This window comes from Pteropus medius, unplaced genomic scaffold, assembly GCF_902729225.1.
Source record: "Pteropus medius unplaced genomic scaffold, Ma_sr-lr_union100, whole genome shotgun sequence".
In the NCBI taxonomy this organism is placed as follows: domain Eukaryota; kingdom Metazoa; phylum Chordata; class Mammalia; order Chiroptera; family Pteropodidae; genus Pteropus; species Pteropus medius.
In genome coordinates this window covers 4,512,020-4,537,093 of record NW_024355990.1, presented here as the reverse complement: position 1 = coordinate 4,537,093, position 25,074 = coordinate 4,512,020, and the positions used below count along the sequence as shown (strand labels likewise).

The window sequence follows — 25,074 nt, the reverse complement described above, 5'->3', positions numbered from 1 at the left end:
GAGGATGTGCTGAGGCCTCGAGAAGAGTCAGATAGTTTTGTAGGAATTCAGAGGAGAGAGGGACCGGTGACTCGTCGCCTGCTCTCCAAGAGCCTGCCATCCACACGTGGCCAGCGCTGGCTCTTGCCCATGAAATTCGAAATCTGGCTTGTCAGTCGAGGCCATGTTGATAGGCTGAAGTAGACCATGGGGCAGTGTTTACACCAGGGAGATGGGCAAATGCCGGCCAGGGCTTCTCTGCCGAGTCATTGTTAAAGGCAGACAACACGCCATTGCCTGAGGCCCAGGAGACCACCCGCTGAGCATGCCAGGTGCACATAGCAGGTCCCTTCTGTGCTTTTAACTGAACAGAACCAAAGGGAAGCCCAGTAACCTTTGGGGAGACTCTGGATTTCACCTCATTTATTTACTAACGACCTACCGTGGGACAGGTCTTGGGCTAGGCCCTGGGGACACAGCGCTGAACAAGACAGACACAGACCCCTTTACCCTGGAGGAGTGGGCAAGGGGATGGCCAGGGTGTCCCCACCAGCAGATGAGCCAGCATATGTGTCTCAGTCCCCACCCTCCTTCCGTCTTGACGCGGGTTTGTGCCCTGGCTGTGCCCGTGTCTCCCTGTGCTACCTGGGGCAGACCACGTAGCAGCCGCCGCCCCCGTGTACAGCTCCTCCGTGAGCTGGGGAGAGACACGCCACCTCTCAAGTGAGGCTGTGGGTGAGGAAGGGCTTGGTGGGGCCCATCTCAGGTCTGCCCGTCCCTCTCTCCCCACAGCGAATCGCTGTAAGAAAGCCCAGGTGAAGAGCTGCACCGAGTGCATCCGCGTGGACAAGGACTGTGCCTACTGCACCGACAAGGTGAGCGGCCGCCGGTCAGCTGCCTTCTCTGGCGGGGGCCGCCTCCCCACCTGGGAGCCCTGCCTCGCCACACCCCACCCCGGCTCTAGCCACGTCCACACTGGCCACACCCTCGGCAGGTGTAGGGGAACCGGCCAGGGCCAGGAAACTCAGGGGTGGGGACTAAATCCAGGGTTGGGACAGCCAGGGGACGGGCACCACGCCCCCTGACCCCATCTCCTTCTGGCCAGACATTCAAGGAACGGCGTTGCAACACCCAGACGGAGCTGCTGGCCGCGGGCTGCCGGCCAGAGGGCGTGATGGTCATGGAGAGCAGCTTCGAGATCACAGAGGTGCTCAGAGCAAGGGGTGGCGGGGGGCTGTCCCTGCTCAGCGCTGGCTGTTTATGGGCGTTCGCTGTGTCCCTAGCTGGGCTGACAGGGTCTCCCCTCCCCTGATCACAGGAGACTCAGATCGACACCACCCTGCGACGCAGCCAGGTGTCCCCACAGGCTCTGCGGGTCCGCCTGCGGCCGGGCGAGGAGCGGCACTTTGAGCTGGAGGTGTTCGAGCCGCTGGAGAGCCCCGTGGACCTCTATATCCTCATGGACTTCTCCAACTCCATGTCCGACGATCTGGACAACCTGAAGCAGATGGGGCAGCACCTGGGTACAGCGGGGCCGGCGTGGAGGCCGAGGGGCTGGGGGCGAGCGGGGGGCCTTGCTCGGGAGGCCAGGGCTCAGGACAGCCGCACCTCTCCCACGAGGGAGGACAGTCACTGTCCACATTCTCAGGAGAAGGTCCTCAAGGTCTGGGACTCCTGAGAAGGCCGCCTTCTCCAACCTGCTCCGTGCGCGACTCTGCGCCCCCCCGAGTCCCACTCCCCTCATCTGTAAATAGGGACGAGGGCGACGGTGAGCGCGGACTCATGTCCTGCATGCAAAGTGTTGACCAAGGGTCATTCTCCCTCTTCCTCCCGGCTCCTGTGTCGATGTGGAGGTGTTGGGGTTCAGCTGCACCTCTTTTTCCCGTTGATGCCCAGCCCAGGTCCTGAGCCAGCTCACCAGTGACTATACTATTGGATTTGGCAAGTTCGTGGACAAAGTCAGCGTCCCTCAGACGGACATGAGGCCTGAGAAGTGAGTGACCGCGTGGGCAGGAGTCTCGGCCGTGGGCCCGCCTCCCCTCCACCCAGACGCTTGGGAGTCTTTGGGCTGAACCGGAGCCAGGGGGAGGCTCCCCGCAGAGGGTGGGCATGCGGGAATGCGGGGCCTGCTCCCCTGACTGACTCTCTCCCTCCCACCTCTGCCCAGGCTGAAGGAGCCTTGGCCCCACAGTGATGCCCCCTTCTCCTTCAAGAATGTCATCAGCCTGACGGACGACGTGGACGAGTTCCGGAGGAAACTACAGGGAGAGCGGATCTCGGGCAACCTGGACGCCCCCGAGGGCGGTTTCGACGCCATCCTGCAGACGGCCGTGTGCACGGTGAGTGCCGACGGGGGTCCTGCCAGCCGTGTTTCTCTCCAAGGGCACGAGCCGCCCACTGGCTTGTCCTGGTGCCGGGCAGAGGCCCCCACCCACGAAGACGGGCTCAGACACTCTGGGTGGCCCTCAGTTACAATCTGGGTCTAGATGTGCTGGGAGCCACGGTCCCTTAGCCCGAGCAGTCACATCCTGCTTTCACACTGATCAGTGAAGCAGACGTGAGTCCTGTGGTTCTGGAACCTTCAGTGCCCTGAGGCCAGCCTCCCACCCAATCTTCCCAGGAATGTCAGCCTCCCAGGACCCACAAGCTGCCCAGTCTCCAACCGTGCTGGGCAGCTGAAGAGAGCACTTCTTTTGATGTGCACATCAGTTTTTTTCATTTTGAAAATAATACCCTCATACAATAGGCAGTTTGGAAAACCGAGAACAGACCTCGCACATAATTTCACCGCCAGCAGACCAGCCGCCACTGACATCCGCCAGCGTGTTTCATTCCCTAATTTTATATAGTTCTAATCAGCGCACTTATAATGTGGAAACTCTTGTTCGTTTCACCCCGTCATCTTCTCTCCTGTAACACGCAGTTTTTCAAATCACCCCAAGTATTTTCAAAGAAATCGCCACGCACCGCTGTGCCTATTTCAACGGGTCTCTTCATTTAACGTTGCCTGGGCGACGCTTTTCTTTTTTATTGATTTATTTTTATTTTATTTTATTTTTTACGCCTACAGCACCTGGTCTTCCTAGGTGGTCTCCCATCCAAGTACAAACCAGGCCCGACCCTGCTTAGCTTCCGAGATCAGACAGGATCGGGCACGTTCAGGGCGGCTTGGCTGTAAACTAGGGGGTGCACTTTTCTATGCAGTTAAAACATTCCCGACGGTGGTTGTGACCTCGGGGGGACGGTCGGATGAACCCGGCACGGCGCCCGCCGCGTGCGCAGACCACGTTCACGTCCCCTTCTCCGTCACCGGCGTCCGTTTCTCGCCGTGGTCTCTCGTGTGCTGTTGGTCACACGCGTCGTTCACGATGGTGGCATGCTGCTCATCATGCGACCTAGCAGCGCCCCACGCTGGGGACGTTCACCGTCACACATGGCAGCGCGGTGGCTGTCCTCGGCGGGCGGCCCGCTGACGGGCGTGCCCTGGTCTCTGTCCCCAGAGGGACATCGGCTGGCGCCCTGACAGCACCCACCTACTGGTGTTCTCCACCGAGTCCGCCTTCCACTACGAGGCCGACGGCGCCAACGTGCTGGCCGGCATCATGGGGCGCAACGACGAGAAGTGCCACCTGGACCCCACAGGCACCTACACCCAGTACAAGACTCAAGACTACCCCTCGGTGCCCACCCTGGTGCGCCTGCTTGGCAAACACAACATCATCCCCATCTTTGCTGTCACCAACTACTCCTACAGCTACTACGAGGTGTGTGCGGGGGAGTGTCGGGGGCCGCTGGGCGAGGGCTGGGCAGGGCAGCGGGTGGCCCATGGAACTTCCCAGAGACCCCTTCTCCTTTTCCTTGCTCCTTCCTCCCCTCTTCCTTACCCTCGCCCTCCCCAAATCTTGTGGCACCTCCCGGTATGACGTGGCAGGAAGAGGAGGTCGGGTGCCCATTCCCCAGCCCAGCTCCCAAGCAGATGGGAGCTCAGAGGGCAGGCTCTGGGACACACCGGCAGGTCCCAGGCCTTAGTGACCCCCTCTGCAAACTGAGGGTGACCCCAGAGTCGTTGTGTGGGTTCAACGAGATGGTTCTTGTCGAGGCTCAGCCCGGGGCCTGGCCCTCTCCCCTGCAGAAGCTGCATACATATTTCCCCGTGTCCTCGCTGGGCGTGCTACAGGAGGACTCGTCCAACATCGTGGAGCTGCTGCAGGAGGCCTTCAACGTGAGGGGCGCGGGGGCTCGGCCCTTCCCGGGCAGGGCCGGTGGGGGAGGCCGAGTGGGCGAAGGATGTCCCGGGTCAGGGTGGAGAGATAGGGTAGGCTGGTGAGGAAGGGTCCTTGGGGGTCCTGGGGAACCACCTGTGGCCTCATCTGTGGCCCTGGGCACCTATGGGCTCTGCCACTTTGACCACAAACCCCCCACCCCGAGTCCTCCATGCAGATGGGGGTGGAGCACAGCCCGGCCAGGCCAGCGTGGGGGAGCACAGCCTGGCCAGGCCAGGTGGGGAAGCCCGGGCTCCCCCGAGACCACTGATCGCCTGCCCTCCTTTAGAGCATTCGCTCCAACCTGGACATCCGGGCCCTGGACAGCCCCCGTGGCCTGCGGACAGAGGTCACCTCCAAGATGTTCCAGAAGACAAAGTCTGGGTCCTTTCATATCCGGAGGGGGGAAGTGGTACGCTGCCCTGGGGCCGGGGTGGGGAGGGCAGGCGCAGCACCCTGCGGGGTGGGGGTAGGGGGCCTGCCTGAGCAGAAGTCGAGTGTGTGGCCTCTGGAGTCAGACAGGCCTGGGTCTGAAGGCCTCCGGGTCAGCCCTGTGGACGGGCTTGGCGGCCTCCTCGGCGTGTCTAGGACCTCACCTGCACAGAGCTCAGAGGGTCGCTCAGAGGCGCGAAGGGGCCAAAGGAGGCTCTCGTTATGGCCATCGCGACCGCCTGGCAGAAGCGAGGTGTCAGCCCTGAGGAAGGGCAGGCAGGGAGCCGGGTGTCAGGCATCCCGAAGCTGGAGGGTCGCAGGCCTGTGGGCACAGCTGCCCGCCCTGGTCCTCTGGCCAAGCTTGCTGGGCTGACAGCTGGGTCCCCGCAGGGCACTTACCAAGTTCAGCTGCGGGCCATCGAGGACATGGATGGGATGCACGTGTGTCAGCTGCCAAAAGACGACAAGCAAGGCAGCATCCACCTGAAGCCTTCCTTCTCCGACGGCCTCAGGATGGACGTGGGCATCATCTGTGACGTGTGCTCCTGTGAGCTGGTACGGCAGCAACACCCCTGGGCGGGAGCGGGGAGCCACCGCCCCCAGCCCCGGGGGATGAAGCAGAGCCTCCTGCGGCCGCAGCTCCTTCGCAGGGCACTGTGAGGGCAGAGGCAGCAGAGGTGCTCAGTGGCCCTGCCCGCCCCCGACGCCCCACTGTGTTCTCGTTCTAGCAAAAAGAGGTGCTGTCCCCTCACTGCCACTTCCACGGAGACTTCATGTGTGGACACTGTGTGTGCAACGAGGGCTGGTGAGTGTGCGCCCGGCCCTGGGCACGTCGTGTGTGCCCGGCCGAGGGCGGGCGGCGGGTCACGGGGTGGGCCGGGAGCGGGGCACGCCAGGTTGTCGGGCGGATGAGTTCAAAGCGCTTGGAAGTGTGTAGATATGCAGTTTATCTCCGGTAAGACATGCGAGAATCAGGACGCTGGTGGCCGTCAGGGTGTGGGGACTGGGTGTCTGGGGACAGCACGGGGGGGGAGACTGACTTTCCTTACCTTTTGAACCTTGAGTGTTTTGAACCAAGGGTACATATCACCTGATCAAGAATGAGCGCCTAAGTGATGGGTTAGGCTTTCAAAGCTTCGAGGCATTGGACAAGTCTCATGAGGAAGGGACGTGGTGGGTGGGGAATCTCAGGGGTCTGAGGTTCGAGTCCGCTCAGCCACTGCTGTCGGTGTGACTCGGACCCACCGTGGCCTCTTAGAGCCTCAGTTTCCTCTTCTGTCAAACGGGATGGTAAAAGCCCCGCCTTTCCCGGGGCCGTGAGCAAGTCGGTGGCTCCTCTCTTAGGAGTGGCGAGAGCTGCAACTGCTCCACGGGCTCGCTGAGTGACACGGAGCCGTGCCTGCGGGAGGGCACCGACAAGCCGTGCTCGGGGCAGGGCGAGTGCCAGTGTGGCCACTGTGTGTGCTACGGCGAAGGCCGCTACGAGGGGCGGTTCTGTGAACATGACAACTTCCAGTGTCCCCGCACCTCCGGATTCCTCTGCAACGGTGAGCTCGGCGGCGCCGGCAGCCCGCGCTGGGCATGCGGGGCGGGGAGGGTGGCCCGGTGCCCCGCCCCACCCTACCGATCTCCCATCAGGACCCAGGTCAGCGGGGAGAGCCAGGCCAGGGGTCAGAATCCCCACGTTCAGACCGAGCCCTCCTCCAGGCCCCTGAGTGCCTCCCCGCAAGGCCAGTCCCAACCGGGACATCTCGCCCCCTCTGTAAACTCGATGCCCACGGCCAGGGTGACAGTCCCCTTGTGTTTAAGACCCCGGCTTCCCCGAGGTCCTCCAGTCCGTGCCCACCTCCTGTCTTCACTCTCCCATCTCATCGGGGTGGGTGCCACCCAGCTCAACCCTGGGTGGTTGGCGGTATATGGCATGGCGGTCCTGCCTTTCTCAGAAGATGCTACGTTTCTAGCAGGCACAGCCTGAAGTCACGTGCCCTTCGTAGCCCCACAGGGCCTAACACGGTGTGGCCCAGGCCGTGGGCACAGAGTCTGGCCAGAGCTTCTGAGCTGGGCAGGGATCACAGAACCCAGACAGCTGCCACGTGGAAGGATCGAATGGTTGAATGGGGGAGGATGAATGAAAATACACTCATCAAATATTTATAAAGCCCCGACTGTATACTTGCCACTGGGGGTCGGGCCCCTGCTTTTCTATCCTGTCGTCCATTCTTGCTTTTGTCCGACATCTCTCCAACTGTCTATCCAGAGCGTGCCCCGAGAAGTGGGAGGAGAACCCAGCACATGTGGAGAAAGGCAGGCATGTGGCACAGGCGGAGCCGGGAGAGGGAGGAGAGGGAGATCTTACTGGGGAGGGAGGCAAGGCCGGAATGCGAGGGTTTGGCTTCCTCTCCAAGGCTGGTCCACTTCTAGTCTAGTCCAAACTTTTTCTTAAAGGGCCAGGAAACTTTTTCAGCTTTGTGAGCGGTATGGCCACAGTCGTAACAACTCAGCTCTGCATCGTAGCAGAAAGCAGCTTTAGACAATACGTAAGCAAATGAGTGTAGCTGTGTTCCAGTAAAACTTTTACAAAAACAGGGGGGTGGATGGGCCTGCAGGCCATAGCTAATCAACACTTATTCTAGTCTGAGGGTATTGGACTTTATCCTTTGGGCAAAAGGGAGTCATTGGAGGTTTTGATTTCATTTTCTAGCTATTTGTAGGTTAACCTTGTATCCAGACACCTTGCTAAACTCACTTTTGAAATCTAACAATTTATCTGTTGCATCTTCTTGATATTTTGTGACATGTTCCTGATAACTTGAAAGTAATGACAGTTTTGTTTCTTACTTTTCCAATACTTATGTATTTTATTCCTTTTTCTTATCTTATTGCATTGGTCAAGACTCATCAGTGGTTCTTAAACAGGGGAGCCACACAATTGAATTTGTGTTTCGGGATGGTCACTCTGGCTGCAGAAAGGAAGGTGGGAGGTGGGAAGGAGGGAGACAGATGGAGGGAAGGAAATTCTAAGAAATCAAGGAAGAGATGGTTCTGCCCAGGGCTGGAGACCTCCCTGCTCCCAAGGCTCACCTCCCACAGGCCCTTCTTGGCAGGTGGGCAGCCTGGACTGCAGGTGTGAATGGGCTCTCCTCTCCCTTCCCTGCTCCTCTGGCAGACCGGGGACGCTGCTCCATGGGCCAGTGTGTGTGTGAGCCTGGCTGGACAGGCCCGAGCTGTGACTGTCCCCTCAGCAATGCCACCTGCATCGACAGCAATGGGGTAGGCCTGAGCATGAGGCAGGCGGTCGGGTGGCAGAGGGGGCCCCGGTGAGGGTGCAGGGGTGAGGGTGCAGCCAGTTCACTGGTGCCTCCTCCTGCCTCAGGGTATCTGTAATGGGCGTGGCCACTGCGAGTGTGGCCGCTGCCACTGCAACCAGCAGTCCCTCTACACAGACACCATTTGCGAGATCAACTACTCAGCGGTAAGGCCAGGATTGCTGGGGTGTGGGCACCGGAACCCCGGGCACGGGGCGGGGCGGACAGGAGGGGCCGAGCCTGGGGCCGTAGGGGCAGAGCAAGGGCGTGAGGTTGGGGGAGTGGGCCTGCCAGAGGCCTGTCCAGCACGGTGCCCGTCTGCGCCCCCGCCAGGTCCGTCTGGGCCTCTGTGAGGACCTGCGCTCCTGCGTGCAGTGCCAGGCCTGGGGCACGGGAGAGAAGAAGGGGCGCACGTGTGCGGAGTGCAGCTTCAAAGTCAAGATGGTGGATGAGCTGAAGAATGGTACGGGGCAGGGGCCCAGGACCAGAGGTGCTGAGAGCCCGGGCAGGGGGGCGCCCAATGAGACAGGGGATGTCACGTATCTGGGCCCGGGGCTCGTCATCCACATCGAGGTCAAGAAGTCCAGGCAGAGGTTCCAGACTTCGCGGGGGTCACGGAATCCAGGCAGGGGACACGTGGTCTGGCCGGGGCAGACAGACCCAGGCAGGGGGCACACCTGATTAGGGACCAAAGAGTCTGGGGAGGGGGCACCAGGCTTGGGCAGGTGACAGATAGCTGGACAAGGACATGAACACAGCAGGGGTATATAACGGGGCTGTGGGGCCACGCAGCCTGCTCTCCTCTAGGCCAAATGAATGTTCTAGAAGCCCAGCTCCTGGGCGTTGCTCAGGACGGGGAGGTGGTGGCCCAGATTTGCAGCCCTTCGTGCTCCTGGGCAGGGCAGGGCCCCACCCCTGTGCCAGAGGACTAACTTCTTCCCCAGGGAGGCGCCTCCTGCCCTGTCATGGGCCGGGTGGGCCCCGGAGTAGGGGACACCTCTCTGGGCCCTGGGGTGCTGGGGCGTGGGGTGGGGGTGCCCTCTGACCGTGTGTGGGTGCAGCGGAGGAGGTGGTGGAGTACTGCTCAGCTTCGGGGCGGGGCAACACGACTACCTTCCTTCCCCACCACGTGTGGAGGCGGCAGCAGGCGCCCAGACTAACTGTACACCGTCTGGTGCACAGAGCAGAAAAGTGTGAGCCGGCGGCAGGGGGGAGTAGGGGGCAAGGGGTGAGAAAGGGAGCAGGGAGGAGCAGGGGGGGTGGGGGCAGAGCCAGGGAGCAGGGGGGCCAAAGAGAGGGGCAGGGGGTGAGACATCGCAGAGCCCGGCTGGGGGGTGGGAACCGCCGTCCTCCTCCTCTTCCTCTTTCCTTCCCAGACTGCCCTCCCGGCTCCTTCTGGTGGCTCATCCCCCTGCTCATCTTCCTCTTGCTGCTGCTGGCACTGCTGCTGCTGCTCTGCTGGAAATACTGTGCCTGCTGCAAGGTGACAGCGCCCCCGGGGTCCCCACCCCTCACCAGCGTCCCCACTGCCCTGCTGAGGTCCTCCCAGGTGGCAGAGGCCAGGCCAACCCACGTCCTCCCCAGCCCCTCGCCTCTGCCGGCCATGAGCCGCTGGATACCTGAGATCACCTGTCCCGGGATCAGCCACATGCAAAGGACCATGGGAGCCAGCAGGGAAGGGAGGGCCCTGCCCACCAGGACCTGACAGTTTTGTTGAGACCAGACCAGAGACAGGAAGGCGTGGAGGGAGGCACGGCATGGGACGCGGAACTGTAGGAGTCAGAGGCGATACTGTGTGGTAACCTCCATGTTGTGGGATGTTAGCGTGTTACAGAGGAAAAGTTCCGCTATCAAATACATTTGATCTCAGGGCTTCTGCAGGACTTCTCAGAGCCTTCGATCTAGTTGCATGCCAGTGAAACTGCGCGGGGGCCGTGGGGAATGAATCCAGTGCTTCCTAAATGGGTTTGATCGCAGAACCTCACAGAGCATCTGTTGGGACCACGCACCCCATGGCATAAATTTTAGGAACTCTCTGTCCCCACCTTCTGTGCCCCACACCTAGATCTCTGAGACTGCCTGGATATCCTGGTGTCTGGGGGGGATCCACTGTGGCCCCTCCAAATCACTGGCGTGGGTGGGGAGGTGGTGACTCGAGGGGCTTACCCGAGCTGGCAGCTGTCCCAGCCCTCATCTCCACCCCTTGTCCCCTAGGCCTGCCTGGGACTTCTCCCTTGCTGCAACCGAGGTACGGGCTGGCGTTGGCAGGGCCGGTGAGGGGGAAATGAGGGCCGAGCCTGGAGCAGAGGCGGGAGGCCCTGGGGTCCCACCGGAGGGTGTGTGGCAGGGAAGGCCTGGAGAGAGGTCCCATGCTGAGAACCCTGTCCCACAGGTCACATGGTGGGCTTCAAGGAAGACCACTACATGCTGCGGGAGAACCTGATGGCCTCAGACCACCTGGACACACCCATGCTGCGGAGCGGGAACCTCAAGGGGCGTGACATGGTCCGCTGGAAGGTCACCAACAACGTGCAGCGGCCTGGCTTTGCCACCCATGCCGCCAGCACCAACCCCACGGAGCTGGGTGAGGGCCAGGGCTGGGCGTGGCCGTGCTCCGTGCTGCCCTCAGGGCCTGGGGCACGTGCACTGCTGTTCCCGGGTCCAGAATCACGCTGTTCCTGTGTTCTCTGGGTGTTGGGTGCAGGCACAGGCCTGGTCACTCTCTGTCCTTCCTGATGGCACTGCAGGCCTCAGGCGCCCAGCCAGCCGCTCGCCCCCCATCCTGGCATGCCTCCTGGAGGGGCTGCTGTGGTGCCCGCCGTGCAGGGGGCTGACGACCCCCGCCCCTGCCTGCCCTTAGTGCCCTACGGGCTGTCACTGCGCCTCGCCCGCCTCTGCACCGAGAACCTGCTGAAGCCTGACACGCGAGAGTGTGACCAGCTCCGCCAGGAGGTGGAGGAGAACGTAAGGGCCGAAGGAGCCCATCCCTGGGCAGCCGGCACGTCTGGGCACGGGCGCGGTGCGGGTGGGTGGGAGGGCGACAGGAAAGCAGCCGGGGAACCTGGGTTTTTCCAGGTAGGAAAGAGGGGCTCCCTTGGATGTGTGCCTGGTGTGGAGTTATCCTGGGGTCTGTTCCCCGTGAATGTTTGCTGAAGGGGACAAGGCCGTGGGCGTGCCCCCAGCCAACCCTGAGAGGTCCTCTGGGCCCGGGGGGCTCTGGGTGGGGAGGCTCACCCAGCGCCCCAGCCTCACGGCCCCCCTTTGCCTGGCAGCTGAATGAGGTGTACAGACAGGTCGCAGGCGCCCACAAGCTCCAACACACGAAATTCCGGTGGGTCTTGGGTGCCTGAGGTGGGTGGAGGAGCTGCCCCAGGGACCACCTGGCTCACAGTCCCCTCTTTGTCCCCCACAGGCAGCAGCCCAACGCTGGGAAAAAGTGAGTCGAAGACACACGGGTGGGGCAGCCCCAGTCCCACTCCCTGCCCCATCTCCATCCCAGAGGAAGGGAGGGCCATATGTGTCTGTCATGAGTTGGGACCTCCATTCAAGAAATACTGATGTGAAGCCCTCACCATGAGCCAGCCCCTGTACAAGCAGGTGGACCACACAGGACCAGGGCATCCCCGTGCCCAGCTCCCTCCCTCCTCTGGGGTCCAGCGGGTCACACACCATTTCCTACCCTGAGACCTAGCCCTGCAGAGGGAGAGCTGGGGGTGGGGGGGGCTCAATGCAGAGAGAACAGAACTGTGCAATAATGAATACAGCTCCCCTGAGCACGCCACCGTCAGTAAGAGCCGTTTGGACTGCTGACGACAGGCCGGGCTTTGTTCTGAGGGCTTCGCGAGCACGGTCATCTAATCCAACCATCTCATCAACCCGGCTGGGGAGATACCATTGCTCTTCCCATTTTATAGATGAGGAAACCAAGGCTCAGAGAGGTTAGGTAACTTGCCAAGGTTACAATTAAGAAACAGGTCCAGGGTTTGAACCCAGGCAGTCTGGCGTCAGCACCTACACCCTCAGCACCTCTGCTGGGTAGCCGCATTTCACGGATGAGGACACTGAGGGTCAGGGGGGTGTGGGGACTTGGTGCGGCCACAGGGCGAGGTGGTGGGACCAGCACGGGCCTCCGTGACTGCCTGGTTCAGGAGACCCTGCTCTTTCTTTCTGCCCCGTATCTTGTCCCTTGATAGGGAGAAGACAGGCAGGAGGGGTGGGCAGGGACAAGTGCTAGCCTCCTGGCCAGCCTGACACCTCCCCACCTGACACCCCCAGGCAGGACCACACCATCGTAGACACGGTGCTCATGGCACCGCGCTCGGCCAAGCAGTCCCTGCTGAAGCTGACAGAGAAGCACGTGGCACAGGGGGCTTTCCACGAGCTCAAGGTGGCCCCCGGCTACTACACCCTCACTGCAGACCAGGGTAGGTGGGCAGGCTCCCCTCACGGCTCCCTGACACCCTCCCCCCACCCCCGCGTGGCTCCTGCCCCCTGTCTGACCGCCCCCCCGCCACACCTGCACAGACGCCCGGGGCATGGTGGAGTTCCAGGAGGGCGTGGAGCTGGTGGACGTGCGGGTGCCCCTCTTTGTCCGGCCCGAGGATGATGACGAGAAGCAGCTGCTGGTGGAAGCCATCGATGTGCCCATGGGCACAGCCACCCTGGGCCGCCGCCTGGTAAACATCACCATCATCAAGGAGCAAGGTGGGTCAGGGCTGGTGAAGCGGGGTGCATAAAGGGGGCTCTGGGGCCCCTTGTTATCCGTGTGGAAATGAGGCCTGGCCATGTGGCCCAGGCAGCTCACTTAACCTCTCTGAGTCTTGGTTTCTCCATCTGTAAAATGAGCATCAGGCTCTTGTGAGGGTCCCAGCTCTGCACGGTTTCTGGTAGCAAGCGCTCAATGTGGGGGCTTCTGTTATAATCCCAGGGGGCTGGGTCCTCCTGCAGCCACCCCATATTCCTCCCCTCTTCTTTCCCATCTGGCCTTTGAACTGGGGGGTATTGAATGGACTTCTCTAGAATGCAAGGACATCAGAGCAGGAAGGAATTGGGGGTTCACTTTGCCCAAACCCATCTAGAGGGTAGGCAAGGCATTGCACCAGCCATCCACACTGCCTTCCCTACCTGCTCCCTGGGCTCAGGGCCTCCCCTCAGGCTGCACCCCCACCTGGCCTCTTTTCTCTGCCCCGATCCCTCTGAGATGTCTGTTCGACACTGTTCCAGCCCCTCAACTTTTTCTGGAGAAATTTTCCGTCCCCTTCCTCTGCCCTCCCCAGGGAGTGGGTGGGGGCCAGGGCAATGAGCAGACTCCTGGAGTCTGGGCTGGGCTGGGCCGGAGGGAGGGTGGGAGTTGAGAAGGGACCGAGGCCAAGACCCCCTGACTGTTGCCCGGGCCCCCTGCAGCCAGCGGGATAGTGTCCTTTGAGCAGCCAGAGTACTTGGTCAGCGGCGGGGAGCAAGTGGCCCGCGTTCCCGTCGTCCGGCGCATCCTGGACAGCGGCAAGTCTCAGGTCTCGTACCGCACACAGGACGTCACCGCAAAGGGCCACCGGGTAAGGCTCCATCCCGGGGTCACAGGTGATCCCAGGGCCCAGTGGGAGCGGGACAGGGCAGCTGCCTGAGTCCCTGGATGCTGGCGGTGCCCCTGGCTGTCCTCCCAAGGACACACCCACCTGTGCCTCCCACCCTGAAGCAGGGGTATCTTGCTCATCAAAAGTGCCAGTGACACCATGCATGGGTGATGCCACGTGGCTGCCAGGGACTGAGGCCAGGGACATGTCCAGACTATGCGTGGCCCCTGTCCCAAACCCTTCCTAGAGGAATGCACACCCCCATTTGCCGCAGCTCTTGAGGTGAGATCGCAGCCCCCCTGTCCCCTGGGTAGACCCCCCGAGGGCTGTGACTGCTGCCTGGCAGCCCTTCCCAGGGCCAAGCCTCAGGAGCAGCCTCTCAGGGCAGAGGTGTGAATGCGTGAGCCTGTGTCTCCTTTGTCACTGGGCCCCAGTCCCAAGGAGCAGCCAAGCCCGGCACTAGATGTGCCCGGTTTGGCCTACGGGTTTGTTTGTCTCTTTTTCCGAGTTTATTCCCAACATTTAAGAACTAAAATTATTCATATCAAAAATTCACTCGAAAAGTAATGAAGTCTTGTCTCACTGGGCACGCAGGCCCTCCTAGCAAACGCAGGAGAGCGTGAGCTCAGCAGGTCCCAGCCCCCGGCCACACCCGATTCTTCTTTAAATTGCTAGGAATAGTTTTCATTGCTGCTCCACACCTCCCAGTGAAAACGCCAAAGAAGAATTTGTATGCCCAGAAATTTCACTGAATAGGCCATATTATATGAGAGATTCTGGTTATTTTGTTACGCTTTTATGAAGATGCTTTGGTACTTAACTCTTTTTAAAATATTTTTATTATTTTCCAATGATTTATTTTGGAAAACTTTAAGCCTACTGAAAAATGGAAAAATTAATGAAATTAGCACCCATTTCCCCCTTTCCATGGATCCACCAGTTGTTAATATCTGCTTTCTCTTTCTACAGAGACATACGTAGACTTGCGTGATATAGATACAGATGTAGCTCCAGGTCTGTAGTTAACTGTGACTGCAGACAGGAAGGAAAGGAGTTGTGTTTTGTTTAGTTCTATCTACTGAACTATTCAAAGTCGTAAGCTTCATGTAGACCCTGAACACTTCCGCAGGCACCTGCTGAGATCATTCCACAAAACTACACCATTATTACCGACCTGAGGGAATTTCGCATCGTATTAGTACCTGATAATTAGTCCATATTCAGAGCTCCCATGTTCCCATGTCCTGACGTGTCCTCGATAGCTTTTCCTCCTCAATCCAGGAACCAAAGATCTGGCATTGCATTTTGTGGTCACGTCTTTAGTCTCCTCTAATCTAAAACAGTTCCCCGGCTCTGTCTTGTTTGCCTTTGACATTTTTGAAGCGACCCTCAGGCGAGGTCAGCTGTCTTGCGGGCGACTCCTGCTTTTCTTACACTTGCTGGCTCACTTTCTGGGTTTCGTAGCATTTGAATTTGCCGGGTCCGCACAGCAGGCCTGGCTCGCCCTGCCTGGAATTGAAATGTTGCTGTGGAGCGCCACCTCGTGGTCACATGTGAAAAGGCGTTCTCACGCATCCCTGCACATTTCACTGCACGCATGTACGCACAGACAGACACACTCATCCTGGGACACTCAGCAAAGCTCTGGGGCATTAAAAGTAGGAAGCTGGAGCTAATGGACGTGCCCCACCCAGAGGCACCTGGGGCCTGGCAGAATCCTAGGCTTCAGAGCCACAGTGTAGGGGCACAGTTCTTCCCACCCTGGGAGGGCCCTGCAAATCTCAGCTCCCCCAGAATGACAGCCTGCCTGTGTGGAACTCTCCAGATCTGTTGTGCAACCCTGTCTCTCTCTGTGCCTTGGTTCAGATCTCGGAGAAGCAGCAAGTCTCTTCACCTCTGCATGCCTCAGTTCTCCATCTATAAAATGGGGACAGTCATCTCTGTACCTCACACAGCTATGGGAATTAAACGAGCTAATATTTCCTACGTGATGCACAGGGGGTGCTATATGAACTTGAACCATTTCGTGTGTCCATGTGGGACGGTCTGTGTATGGTGGTTTCTGCAGTATCCATGAGGTTGGGGTGGAGCATGTGGCTGTGACTCACCCCCGGGGCCTGGTCTGACCCCTTCCCATTCCCAGGACTACGTCCCCTCAGAGGGCGAGCTGCTGTTCCAGCCTGGGGAGACCTGGAAGGAGATACAGGTGAAGCTCCTGGAGCTGCAGGAGATGGACTCCCTCCTGAGGGGCCGCCAGACCCGCCGCTTCCACATCCAGCTCAGCAACCCCAAGTTTGGGGCCCGCCTGGGCCAGCCCCACTCAGCCACTGTCATCATCGGGGACCAAGGTGGGCAGAATCCGGGGTCAGCTTAAGCAGGCGGGGAGGGAGGACTGGGGCCCTCTCCAAAAAGGCTGCCGATCTTAGCAAGTGAAAATACAGGATGCCCAATTAAATTTCAATTCCAGACAAAGAGCCAACAGATTTGCACTATAAATATTTCCCATGCGGTATCTGGGATATATTTATCCTTTAAAAATATTTGGTATTTATGTGAAATTCCGATTTAACTAGGTAGGCATCCTGCATTTTATCTGGCACCTACACTCTCAACCAGAAAGGCTGGAGTCCTGTTGTGGCCACCAGTCTGCAGGGGGTACTATGGATCCCACCCTTAGGCTCAGCCTTTTGACTTCAGCCTTAGTTTCAACTAAAATGCAGGTGTTTCCGGAAGGGGTGAAACAATTCTTGCAGGTCCTCAGTCTCCGGTGTGGTGGTGTCTGTGAGCCCATCCCCAGCGGAGGCTTGCAGGGGGAGATGGAAGAGGAGGGAGAAACCTAGGCGGGGAGAGAAGGAGCAAATGTCCTTATGTGGAACATTCCCTTGGCTACCGAGGGAGAAGGAGAGGCAGACAATCTCCCTCCTAAGCCTCATTCCCCCAGAGACCCTTCTGGGCCCTCCACCAACTTGGCGCGATGCCCTCTGCAGCACCAGTGGGGACACCAGCCACCAAGAGACTCAGGGCAGGTGTCAGTTGAGCCCTGCTGGAAAAGAGTCTTGGGTGTTCAGCTGAGTGCCTAACGCCCTCTGGTGGTGAGGTTGGGTTCCTGCACCCCTCAATATCTGAGCCGGCTGCCCTGCCCACTACAGACGACCTGGACAGGAACTTCAAGAGCCAGACCTTGTCATCACTCTCATCCCCTCGTGGTGACCTGGGCGCCCCACAGAACCCCAATGCCAAGGCTGCTGGGTCCCGGAAGATCCACTTCAACTGGCTGCCCCCTCCTGGCAAACCAGCAGGGTACAGGGTAAGGTGGGGGGGCCCTGAGGGAGCTGGATGGTGAGGCCTGGACCCCACTGGGGAAGTGGCCTCCCAAGGCAGAGGGCTACCAAAGAGGGCATGCTTGGCCCCCGCGGGCAGGGCACGAGTGGACAGGGGGAACCCCTATCCATGCCCATGGAGTTTTCAGACATTTAGCCTCCTTTCTGGAATGCACCCCTCACCCCAGGCATGAGATACCCCTGCTCTGCCCTAGCCGGGAGGTCAATGGAAGGACAGGCAGTTCTGGCTCTTGCCGCTCTCCACTGACCAGCCCCTCCCCCGGGAGCAGGTGAAGTACTGGATCCAGGGCGACTCTGAGTCTGAAGCCCACCTGCTCGACAGCAAGGTGCCCTCAGTGGAGCTCACCAACCTGTACCCGTATTGCGACTACGAGATGAAGGTGTGCGCCTACGGGGCGCAGGGCGAGGGTCCCTACAGCTCCCTGGTGTCCTGCCGCACCCACCAGGAAGGTGAGGCCTCGCGGTGACCATCCGCATCCGCGCCTAGCCCCGCCCCCTACCTCCCAGAACTCCGCCCTCTCTCTGCCATTGACGGCGCTCTTCCTGCACCCCCTCACCCCCAGTACCCAGTGAGCCGGGGCGTCTGGCTTTCAACGTCGTCTCCTCCACCGTGACCCAACTGAGCTGGGCTGAGCCAGCCGAAACCAATGGCGAGATCACGGCCTATGAGGTCTGCTACGGCCTGGTCAACGAGGACAACCGTAAGAGCCTGGACCCCTCCTGCCCCCAGGGACAGCAACCGTGGAAGGGGAGGGGTCAAAGAGCGGGGAGGAGGCCGTGTTGTCCTGATCAGTGGATGAGCCCCCTTATGCTTGCTGTCACGTTTGGCCAAGGCCAAGCTTCCAGGGCTGGTGGGGTCGGAGGCTTGAGATTATATATGCACAGTGGGCTCATGGGCAGGGGTACCTTCCCCTACAGGTAGCCAGAGTGGCTCATTTTCACACCGTTCTCTTAGGGCCAAAGTAGAGCTGCCAGATTTAGCAAATAGAAGCAGAAGATGCCCTAAATTTCAGAAAAACATTTTTTTCTGGTATACTTTATGCAATATTTTATCTGGCGGCCCTAGGCCAGAGCATCTGGCAGATCTGTTCTTTCTTTTTCGTCCTGGAAGGGAGGGGAGGGTGGGCGACCCCTGCCAATGGTCCAGATGAGGAGTTAGTCAAAGGAAGTAGTCCCTTCTCACCCCGTGCAGGGACCACCTCCTCGAACCCTCATCTCTGCTTGGTCAGTCCCAGGGATGGAGCGCTCACCGCTCCCATACAACACATGGCCCCTAAACGAGTCAGGCTCAGGACCCCCAGGTGGCCCAGCAGAGCAGAGGGCAGTGGGGTTGGGTAGTTCTGGGCGTCAGGCTCGTGGCTTCTTACTAGCCAGGCAGACCGAGCATAACCTTCTGAGCAGTGCTCACGTCCTTGGCTCATTCTGAGTTTACAACACCTGTCTGTGTGTGGACCACGGTCAGGAAGCCTCCTCTGACCCTGCCTTTAATCCCAGGAGTGACACGTATCTCCACAAAGGTTCATCCCTGATGGTTTCAGCCCAAAGCTTCAGCCTGAGTGTGCAGATAGGACCCCCGGGGCTGAGGGCATCGGCATGTTGGTGCCCTCCTCCCTTCTCCCATTGGCTGACAGATGCGAGGGGGTGGGCCAGGGGCAGCCCCCATCTCGTGGTTAGAGACCTCCCTAATCAGAGACCTCCCCAGTCGTTTGCTGGGGGTGGACATCAAGCTTATCAGGTGTCATTTTCCAGAACCCTCCTTTGGATCTCTTTGGAAACTGGGAATTTCTCTCGTCTCCCAGGAATCTCCCAACATGGCCAGCCCTGGCTCGTCACACCTGGGCCTAGGGGCCGTAACTCGCTCAGAGCAGCTGGGGGTGTCCTCCTCCTTTCTCCGGGGGCTGTGTGTCCACCTTTCTAGGAGTTAGTGGAGGAGAATTGCTTGGCCTCCGCTCTCGGTTGAGGTGATGCCCGGGGGCCCTCCTGTTCAACCTCTGCTCTGCCCGGGCCCTCCACCCAATCCTCCCTGCTCTGCCCGGGGGCCCTCCTATACAACCCCTGCTCTGCCCGGGGGCCCTCCTGTTCAACCCCTGCTCTGCCCGGGGGCCCTCCTGTACAACCCTTAGCTCTCACAGCCTTAGCCTTTCCAGAAGTGAAGCTCCTTTGAGCCGGCCTCTCTCCTCCCATCCCTGCCATGTGACCGACCACAGGGTAGCCGGGTGGGCGTTCGAATGTCTCAACAGAGCATCTGGGGTTTGGTTGTGGACAGTGAGGCACAGGCGCTGAGAGCGCCCTCAATCTGGAGCAAGACACAGTACCATTTATCAGTCAGTAGAGGTGACACTGGGGCCAACTTGAGTCTCGTCCTGGCTCTGCCACTTACCTTAGCGACGAGCCCTTTGGCGAGTTGGTGGCACTTCTCTATACCAGTCACGCCCAGGTTCTGGGCTTGGCATGCATGCCGCAGGAGGTCTACAGCTGCTCCCTCCCTGCCTTGTCCCCCGAGACCCCTGGTTGTGCAGCAGGCAGTCCTGTGTCAGAGGCCGGCCTGGGACCGGGCCGGAACCTGGATGACCGCTCTGAAGCACTCTCCCTGCCCCAGGACCCATCGGGCCCATGAAGAAGGTGCTGGTGGACGGCCCCAAGAGGCGGATGCTCCTCATCGAGAACCTGCGGGAGTCCCAGCCGTACCGCTACACAGTGAAGGCGCGAAACGGGGCGGGCTGGGGACCCGAGCGAGAGGCCATCATCAACCTGGCCACCCAGCCCAAGCGGCCCATGTCCAGTAAGTGGTGGGCGGGGAGGCTCAGGGAAGACGGGGAGGATGGGAGGCCAAGGCTGGGGCCCTGACTCACCGCTGCCCACCCCTACAGTCCCCATCATCCCGGACATCCCCATTGTGGACGCCCAGAGTGGGGGAGACTACGAAAGCTTCCTCATGTACAGCGATGACGTTCTGCGCTCCCCGGCTGGCAGCCAGAGGCCCAGTGTCTCCGATGACACAGGTGAGTGGGCCGGAATCCTCGAGACGAAGATGGGGGTCCTGGGTAGGGGGTGGGGCTGTCACTGGTGTCAGAGAGAACAAAGGGGCCAGTGACCACTGGGCACAAAAGTCAAGACTAAAAGTCTCCTCTCGGCCCCAGACAAATAAATACCTGCAGAGCCGACAGTTTGGCAGGCACTGGGCTGGCTCTGGGTGCAGAGGGGACAAAGCCGACGTGGCGCACATGCACTCCATCACGTGCACATCTGCGCAGGAGGACACGGAGGCGGACATGTGCTAGGGAGCAGATGCTCACGGGTTCATGCCCATGGGACCACGTAGAAACACAGCTTTTCGACTGGAAGGCTCACCAGCTGTGCCATGGAGTGGGGACACTCAAGGCCGCCTCCCGGGGACAGGGATCTGTGGGAGGAGGCAGGCATGGCCCCCGAGGCCTGGAGCAGCCACTGGCCCCACACCTTTTCTCTCCTTCGCTTCCTGCACGATGTGGGGCCAAGAGCCCTCCGCTACTCAGCTCTGGCTCCGCTGCGGGAATTCAGATGAATCGCTTACCCTCTCGGTGCATTTTCTGATCTGCAAAATGGGGTGCCAGTCACACAGCGCCATGAGTGCAGTCCTCCAGGATCTGCATTTTCTACAACCTTGCCTATGCCCCAGGCCCCGGTGAACACACACCTGCCCTCACTGAGCTTGACACCAAGCCCCAGGGTCTAGAGGGCTTTGAGGGTCTGAGGTAAAGAGCAGCTGGTATGACCCAGGTGCTCCAGCTCAGCCGCTGCTACTACCCGTGAAGCGCCCTGGCTTCTGGAACTGTCCTTGGGAGGCAGGCAAGGGAGAGATCACTTTCTCAGTCACACAGACCGGAATCTGAGGCTCAGAGCAGGGAGGGAGCCCTCACAGCTGGTGACAAATCCAGAGCTACCCCTTGGTCTCCCGCCTGCTCCAAGCTGCACTGGCTCATCCGGCCGGCTGTCCTGCGCGGGGGCTGAGGGTCTCGTCCGTCGCCGGGCTCCCCGTCCCTGCACGGCACCCCTCACTGCCCCGACTTGGACCCCAGAGAGCCCGAGGACCGCTCACGTCGCGGCGCCGCCGGCCCCCGCCCCGCCGGGCCCCCGCCTGCAGCCGCCCGCGTCCGCCGGCGGTGCCAACGCGCGCCCTTCGTTGTTCCCAAGGCGGCGGCTGGAAGTTCGAGCCCCTGCTGGGGGAGGAGCTGGACCTGCGGCGCGTCACGTGGCGGCTGCCCCCGGAGCTCATCCCGCGCCTGTCGGCCAGCAGCGGGCGCTCCTCCGACGCCACCGAGCCGCCCCGCGGGCCCCTGGACGACGACGGGGGCGCGGGGGTCGCGGTGGGGGAGGGCGGCGGCCTGGCTCGCGGCGCCACGGCCGGGCCCCCCGGAGGTGACCGGCCATGCCCGGCGCGCCCCGACCCCGCACCCACCAAAGCTCACTCGTTTGCTGCCTCAGAGCCCCAGCCCCAGCCGGCTGTGGCCAGCCTGCCCATTAAGCCCCCCTACCCCGGCAGGAAACGCGCAATGACACGGAGGCGAACCCCCGGAGCCAAGGGACCCGCAGGGCATGCCTTGAGTCTCTGCTTTGGCAGGACTGCCCCCAGGGGCAGTGACCTCCATTATGATGCCTGCCCAGCTGTCTGTACACAACTTAGGAAGTCTGTTGTGTCCGTGGCAGGGCCTGCTACCCAAGGAGACCCCTGAAAGACCTCAGGGGACACAGGGCAAGCACTTGGGTTCTCCCCAAGCCAGGGCTGACTGCAGGGGCAGAGTTTCAACTGGGGTCAGGGGTGTTCAGACTGCCAGGCCAGAGGATGTGGACTACAGAAGCCTGTGTGGCTGGACAACTCCAGGGACATTGGGCTGCTGTCCCCTGTGGGCTGAGGGAGGCTGGTTGTATTCATGCCACAGCCCCCAGAGGATAGATAATTCTAAAATTCCCAGGGCCACGGCCTGCCCAAAGGGGCCCTGGGTCTTGTGCCAGCCTGTCCAAGTGACCCTGCTCTCCCCTGCAGAGCACTTGGTAAATGGGCGGATGGACTTTGCCTTCCCGGGCAGCGCCAACTCCCTGCACAGGATGACCACGACCAACGCAGCGACCTACGGCACCCACCTGAGCCCGCACCTGCCCCACCGAGTGCTGAGCACGTCCTCCACCCTCACGCGGGACTACCACTCGCTGACCCGCACGGAACACTCCGGCACGCTGCCCAGGGACTACTCCACCCTCACCTCCCTCTCCTCCCACAGTGAGTGCCCACCGCCAGCCCTGCCCCTCCTGCCGACCCCTCCTCTCTTCCAGCTCCTGGAGGTTCGGGCTGCTGGCCTGCTGTCCCCTCCTGCTCACCCTCCAGCACATACACTTCCTGCTCCCTGACTCCTGTTTGTCCCTCCCCAGGCCTCCCTCCCATCTGGGAAGCCGGGAGGAGCAGGCTTCCGCTGTCCTGGGCCCTGGGGTCCTGGAGTCGGGCTCGGATGAAGGGGTTCCCCCCCTCCAGGGACTCACGAGACTCTATAATACTGGCTGGGCGGCCAACGGCACCCTCTTGGGGCCCAGGTAGTACAGGGCGGCCATCCTGTGTCTCCACAGCTGTCCTGCTCCATCTGTCATCCATCATCCACTGCAGCCACTGCCCATGACCACCGCCTCCCCCTCCATTCCATCCACATCAGTGCTGAAGCCTAACACAGCCTCTGCCTTCCCGGGGGTGTTGGGCTGGGTCTGGGGAGCAAGGGTCAGGCCAGCTGAGACGGGGTGGAGTGCTGGCCGACTCACGGTTCCTGCCCTCTCTTGGCACAGGCAGGGCCCACACCCACCCTGAGGATGTACGGGAGGTGCTGGGTGGCCTGGACAGGGTGTGGCAGGGGGAGCGAGCCTCTCCGCCAGCGGTCAGTGTTGATTAGACACCTGAGGGAGGTCAGGGCTAGAACTACGACTCCTGCGCAGAGACCCCCGACCCAGGCTGACTGTGGCCTCCTGTCTCTAGGCTCCCGCTTGGCTGCAGGTGTACCCAACACACCCACCCGCCTGGTGTTCTCCGCCCTGGGGCCCACATCTCTGAAAGTGAGCTGGCAGGAGCCGCAGTGTGAGCAGGCACTGCAGGGCTACAGCGTGGAGTACCAGCTGCTGAATGGCGGTAAGGCACGGCTGTGGGGAGACCGTAGGGCCGTAGCCTTGCATGGCCCAGCCCCACGTTGTAACACACGGGCAGTGGCCATGTGAGGAATCCACCCAAGTCCCCGAACACTAGAGCCCCCTTCCCAGTCCTCATCCATCTCCCTGGGCCTCTCTCCGGGTCATTTCCTCTGCTAGGCTGTGCCTAACAAGGCCTCATTGACCTAGGGCCCCAGGACCTCCGCTGGCCCTAGGAGGTGCCTTTGTGGGCATGGGGAAGTGGCCCTTCTTGGCAGACACACTTGCAGTGGCATGACTCGGGCCCATAATGGCCAGAACATTGGTGGGATTTCAGACTCCACTCACACCCTTGTGTAGTGTACAATCCGAACAACCAGTCATGCCATCCGAGGCTGGCCCCAAACCACAGCTAATCCTGGGCAGGGGATGACGACCAGGTTTTGGCAGGAGCCTAAGGAAAGGGCGGGAGCAGACCAAGGGCAGGAATAATGCTGTTCCACTGTCTGCCCCCACCCCTCACCCCGGATCCAGGAGAGCTGCATCGGCTCAACATCCCCAACCCCAGTCAGACTTCAGTGGTGGTGGGCGACCTTCTGCCCAACCATTCCTACGTGTTCCGTGTGCGGGCCCAGAGCCAGGAAGGCTGGGGCCCAGAGCGAGAGGGTGTCATCACCATTGAATCACAGGTGCACCCCCAGAGCCCACTCTGCCCCCTGCCAGGTGAGTTGCCTCCTCCAGCCCCGCGCGGGCTGTCTCCTCCCCACCCACGCACACTGACACTTCCCCCGGCTCCCCCCCAGGCTCCGCCTTCACTCTGAGCACGCCCAGTGCCCCAGGCCCACTGGTGTTCACCGCCCTGAGCCCAGACTCGCTGCAGCTGAGCTGGGAGCGGCCACGCAGGCCTGATGGGGATATCCTGGGCTACCTGGTGACCTGTGAGATGGCCCATGGAGGAGGTACTGTCTGCCCCACGGTCAGGGGTGGCCAGGGGAGGAGTGGAGAGACAGCCACGGAGGCTAAAGGCATCTTCCTTGCTTAGAGCCAGCTACCACGTTCCTGGTGGATGGTGACAACCCTGAGAGCCGACTGACAGTGCCAGGCCTCAGTGAGAACGTGCCCTACAAGTTCAAGGTGCAGGCCAAGACCACCCAAGGCTTTGGTCCAGAGCGTGAGGGGATCATCACCATCGAGTCCCAGGATGGAGGTAGGGCGCCTTACCCCTTCTTCAGCCTCACCCCTTCTCCGGCCCCACCTTCTCCTGGCACCGTTCCCTGACTGGCTCCCCCGCCCATTCCAGGCCCCTTCCCACAGCTGGGTAGCCACCCCGGGCTCTTCCAGCAGCCACTGCCAGGCAGCGAGTACAGCAGCATCACCACCACCCATACCACTGAGCCCTTCCTGCTGGGTGAGTTGCCAGGTGGCAGGGGGTGGGGGAGCAGCCTCCTGGCTCCCAGGGGAGCACAGAGCTAACAAAAGAAGAGGGGCAGGGACCCAGGCAGAGTCCTTCAACACCTCTTCCCCTGTAGATGGACTCACTTTGGGGTCCCAGAGCCTGGAAGCAGGTGGCTCCCTTACTCGTCATGTGACCCAGGAGTTTGTGAGCCGGACACTGACTACCAGTGGGACCCTCAGCACCCAGATGGATCAGCAGTTCTTCCAGACCTGAGTCCCCCACCCCTACCCGACTGTTCTGGAACCTGGGTCCCCACCCTGCCTACTCTCCCTGGCGCTGCCTCAGCTACACCACCCTTGGACCCCTGGTGGCCCCACCCACCCACCCACAAGCTGATCTCGGGGCCAGCGCCTCTGGATACAGGGCAGGGGAGAGGGGTCCTCTGGGAAGCATGAAGGGGGCAGAGGTCCCAGAAGGCCCTTCTAGCTGCCCCCCATCCCATCCAAGCCTATTTGTAACCAAAGAGCTGGGACCAGCATGACAAGGACCCAGCTTTGTTCTGCACTTAATAAAAGACTTTGCTACGCTTGGCTCTGCCCTGGCTATTCTTCTGGCCATTCAGAGCAGGGGCGTGGTTCTGACACCCAC

At 60.9% G+C, this 25,074-nt stretch overlaps 1 protein-coding gene and 1 non-coding gene across 2 annotated transcripts; one reads left to right on the top strand and one right to left on the bottom strand.

Annotated features, from left to right (window-relative positions):
• The first annotated feature begins 510 nt into the window (after positions 1-510).
• ITGB4 (integrin subunit beta 4) lies at positions 511-25,011 on the top strand. The gene is made up of 39 exons (XM_039859873.1): positions 511-586; positions 634-854; positions 1,085-1,186; positions 1,298-1,502; positions 1,876-1,972; positions 2,147-2,318; positions 3,480-3,743; positions 4,112-4,201; positions 4,531-4,653; positions 5,064-5,228; positions 5,402-5,478; positions 6,018-6,220; positions 7,840-7,943; positions 8,047-8,145; positions 8,312-8,441; positions 9,040-9,171; positions 9,355-9,461; positions 10,193-10,226; positions 10,371-10,562; positions 10,839-10,942; positions 11,251-11,309; positions 11,391-11,414; positions 12,254-12,402; positions 12,503-12,682; positions 13,382-13,530; positions 15,692-15,896; positions 16,698-16,855; positions 17,159-17,339; positions 17,453-17,590; positions 19,489-19,671; positions 19,760-19,891; positions 21,063-21,287; positions 21,913-22,146; positions 22,885-23,034; positions 23,565-23,753; positions 23,834-23,989; positions 24,073-24,237; positions 24,331-24,438; positions 24,560-25,011. The coding sequence occupies exons 1-39, from the start codon at positions 511-513 to the stop codon at positions 24,697-24,699; spliced, it is 5,622 nt and encodes a 1,873-aa protein (XP_039715807.1). The 3' UTR covers positions 24,700-25,011.
• LOC120600483 (5S ribosomal RNA) lies at positions 3,041-3,159 on the bottom strand. Its single transcript, XR_005652199.1, has one exon. It is a non-coding gene; the product is annotated as a 5S ribosomal RNA (ribosomal RNA).
• Positions 25,012-25,074: the final 63 nt, after the last annotated feature.

Excerpts from the sequence above, each read along its gene's own strand:
- ITGB4 (XM_039859873.1), top strand. The coding sequence starts at position 511 with ATGGCCAGGGTGTCCCCACCAGCAGATGAGCCAGCATATGTGTCTCAG. Across the intron at positions 19,672-19,759 it reads GCCCAAGCGGCCCATGTCCA|TCCCCATCATCCCGGACATC; the intron begins GTAAGTGGTGGG and ends CCACCCCTACAG. Across the intron at positions 23,990-24,072 it reads TGAGATGGCCCATGGAGGAG|AGCCAGCTACCACGTTCCTG; the intron begins GTACTGTCTGCC and ends TTCCTTGCTTAG.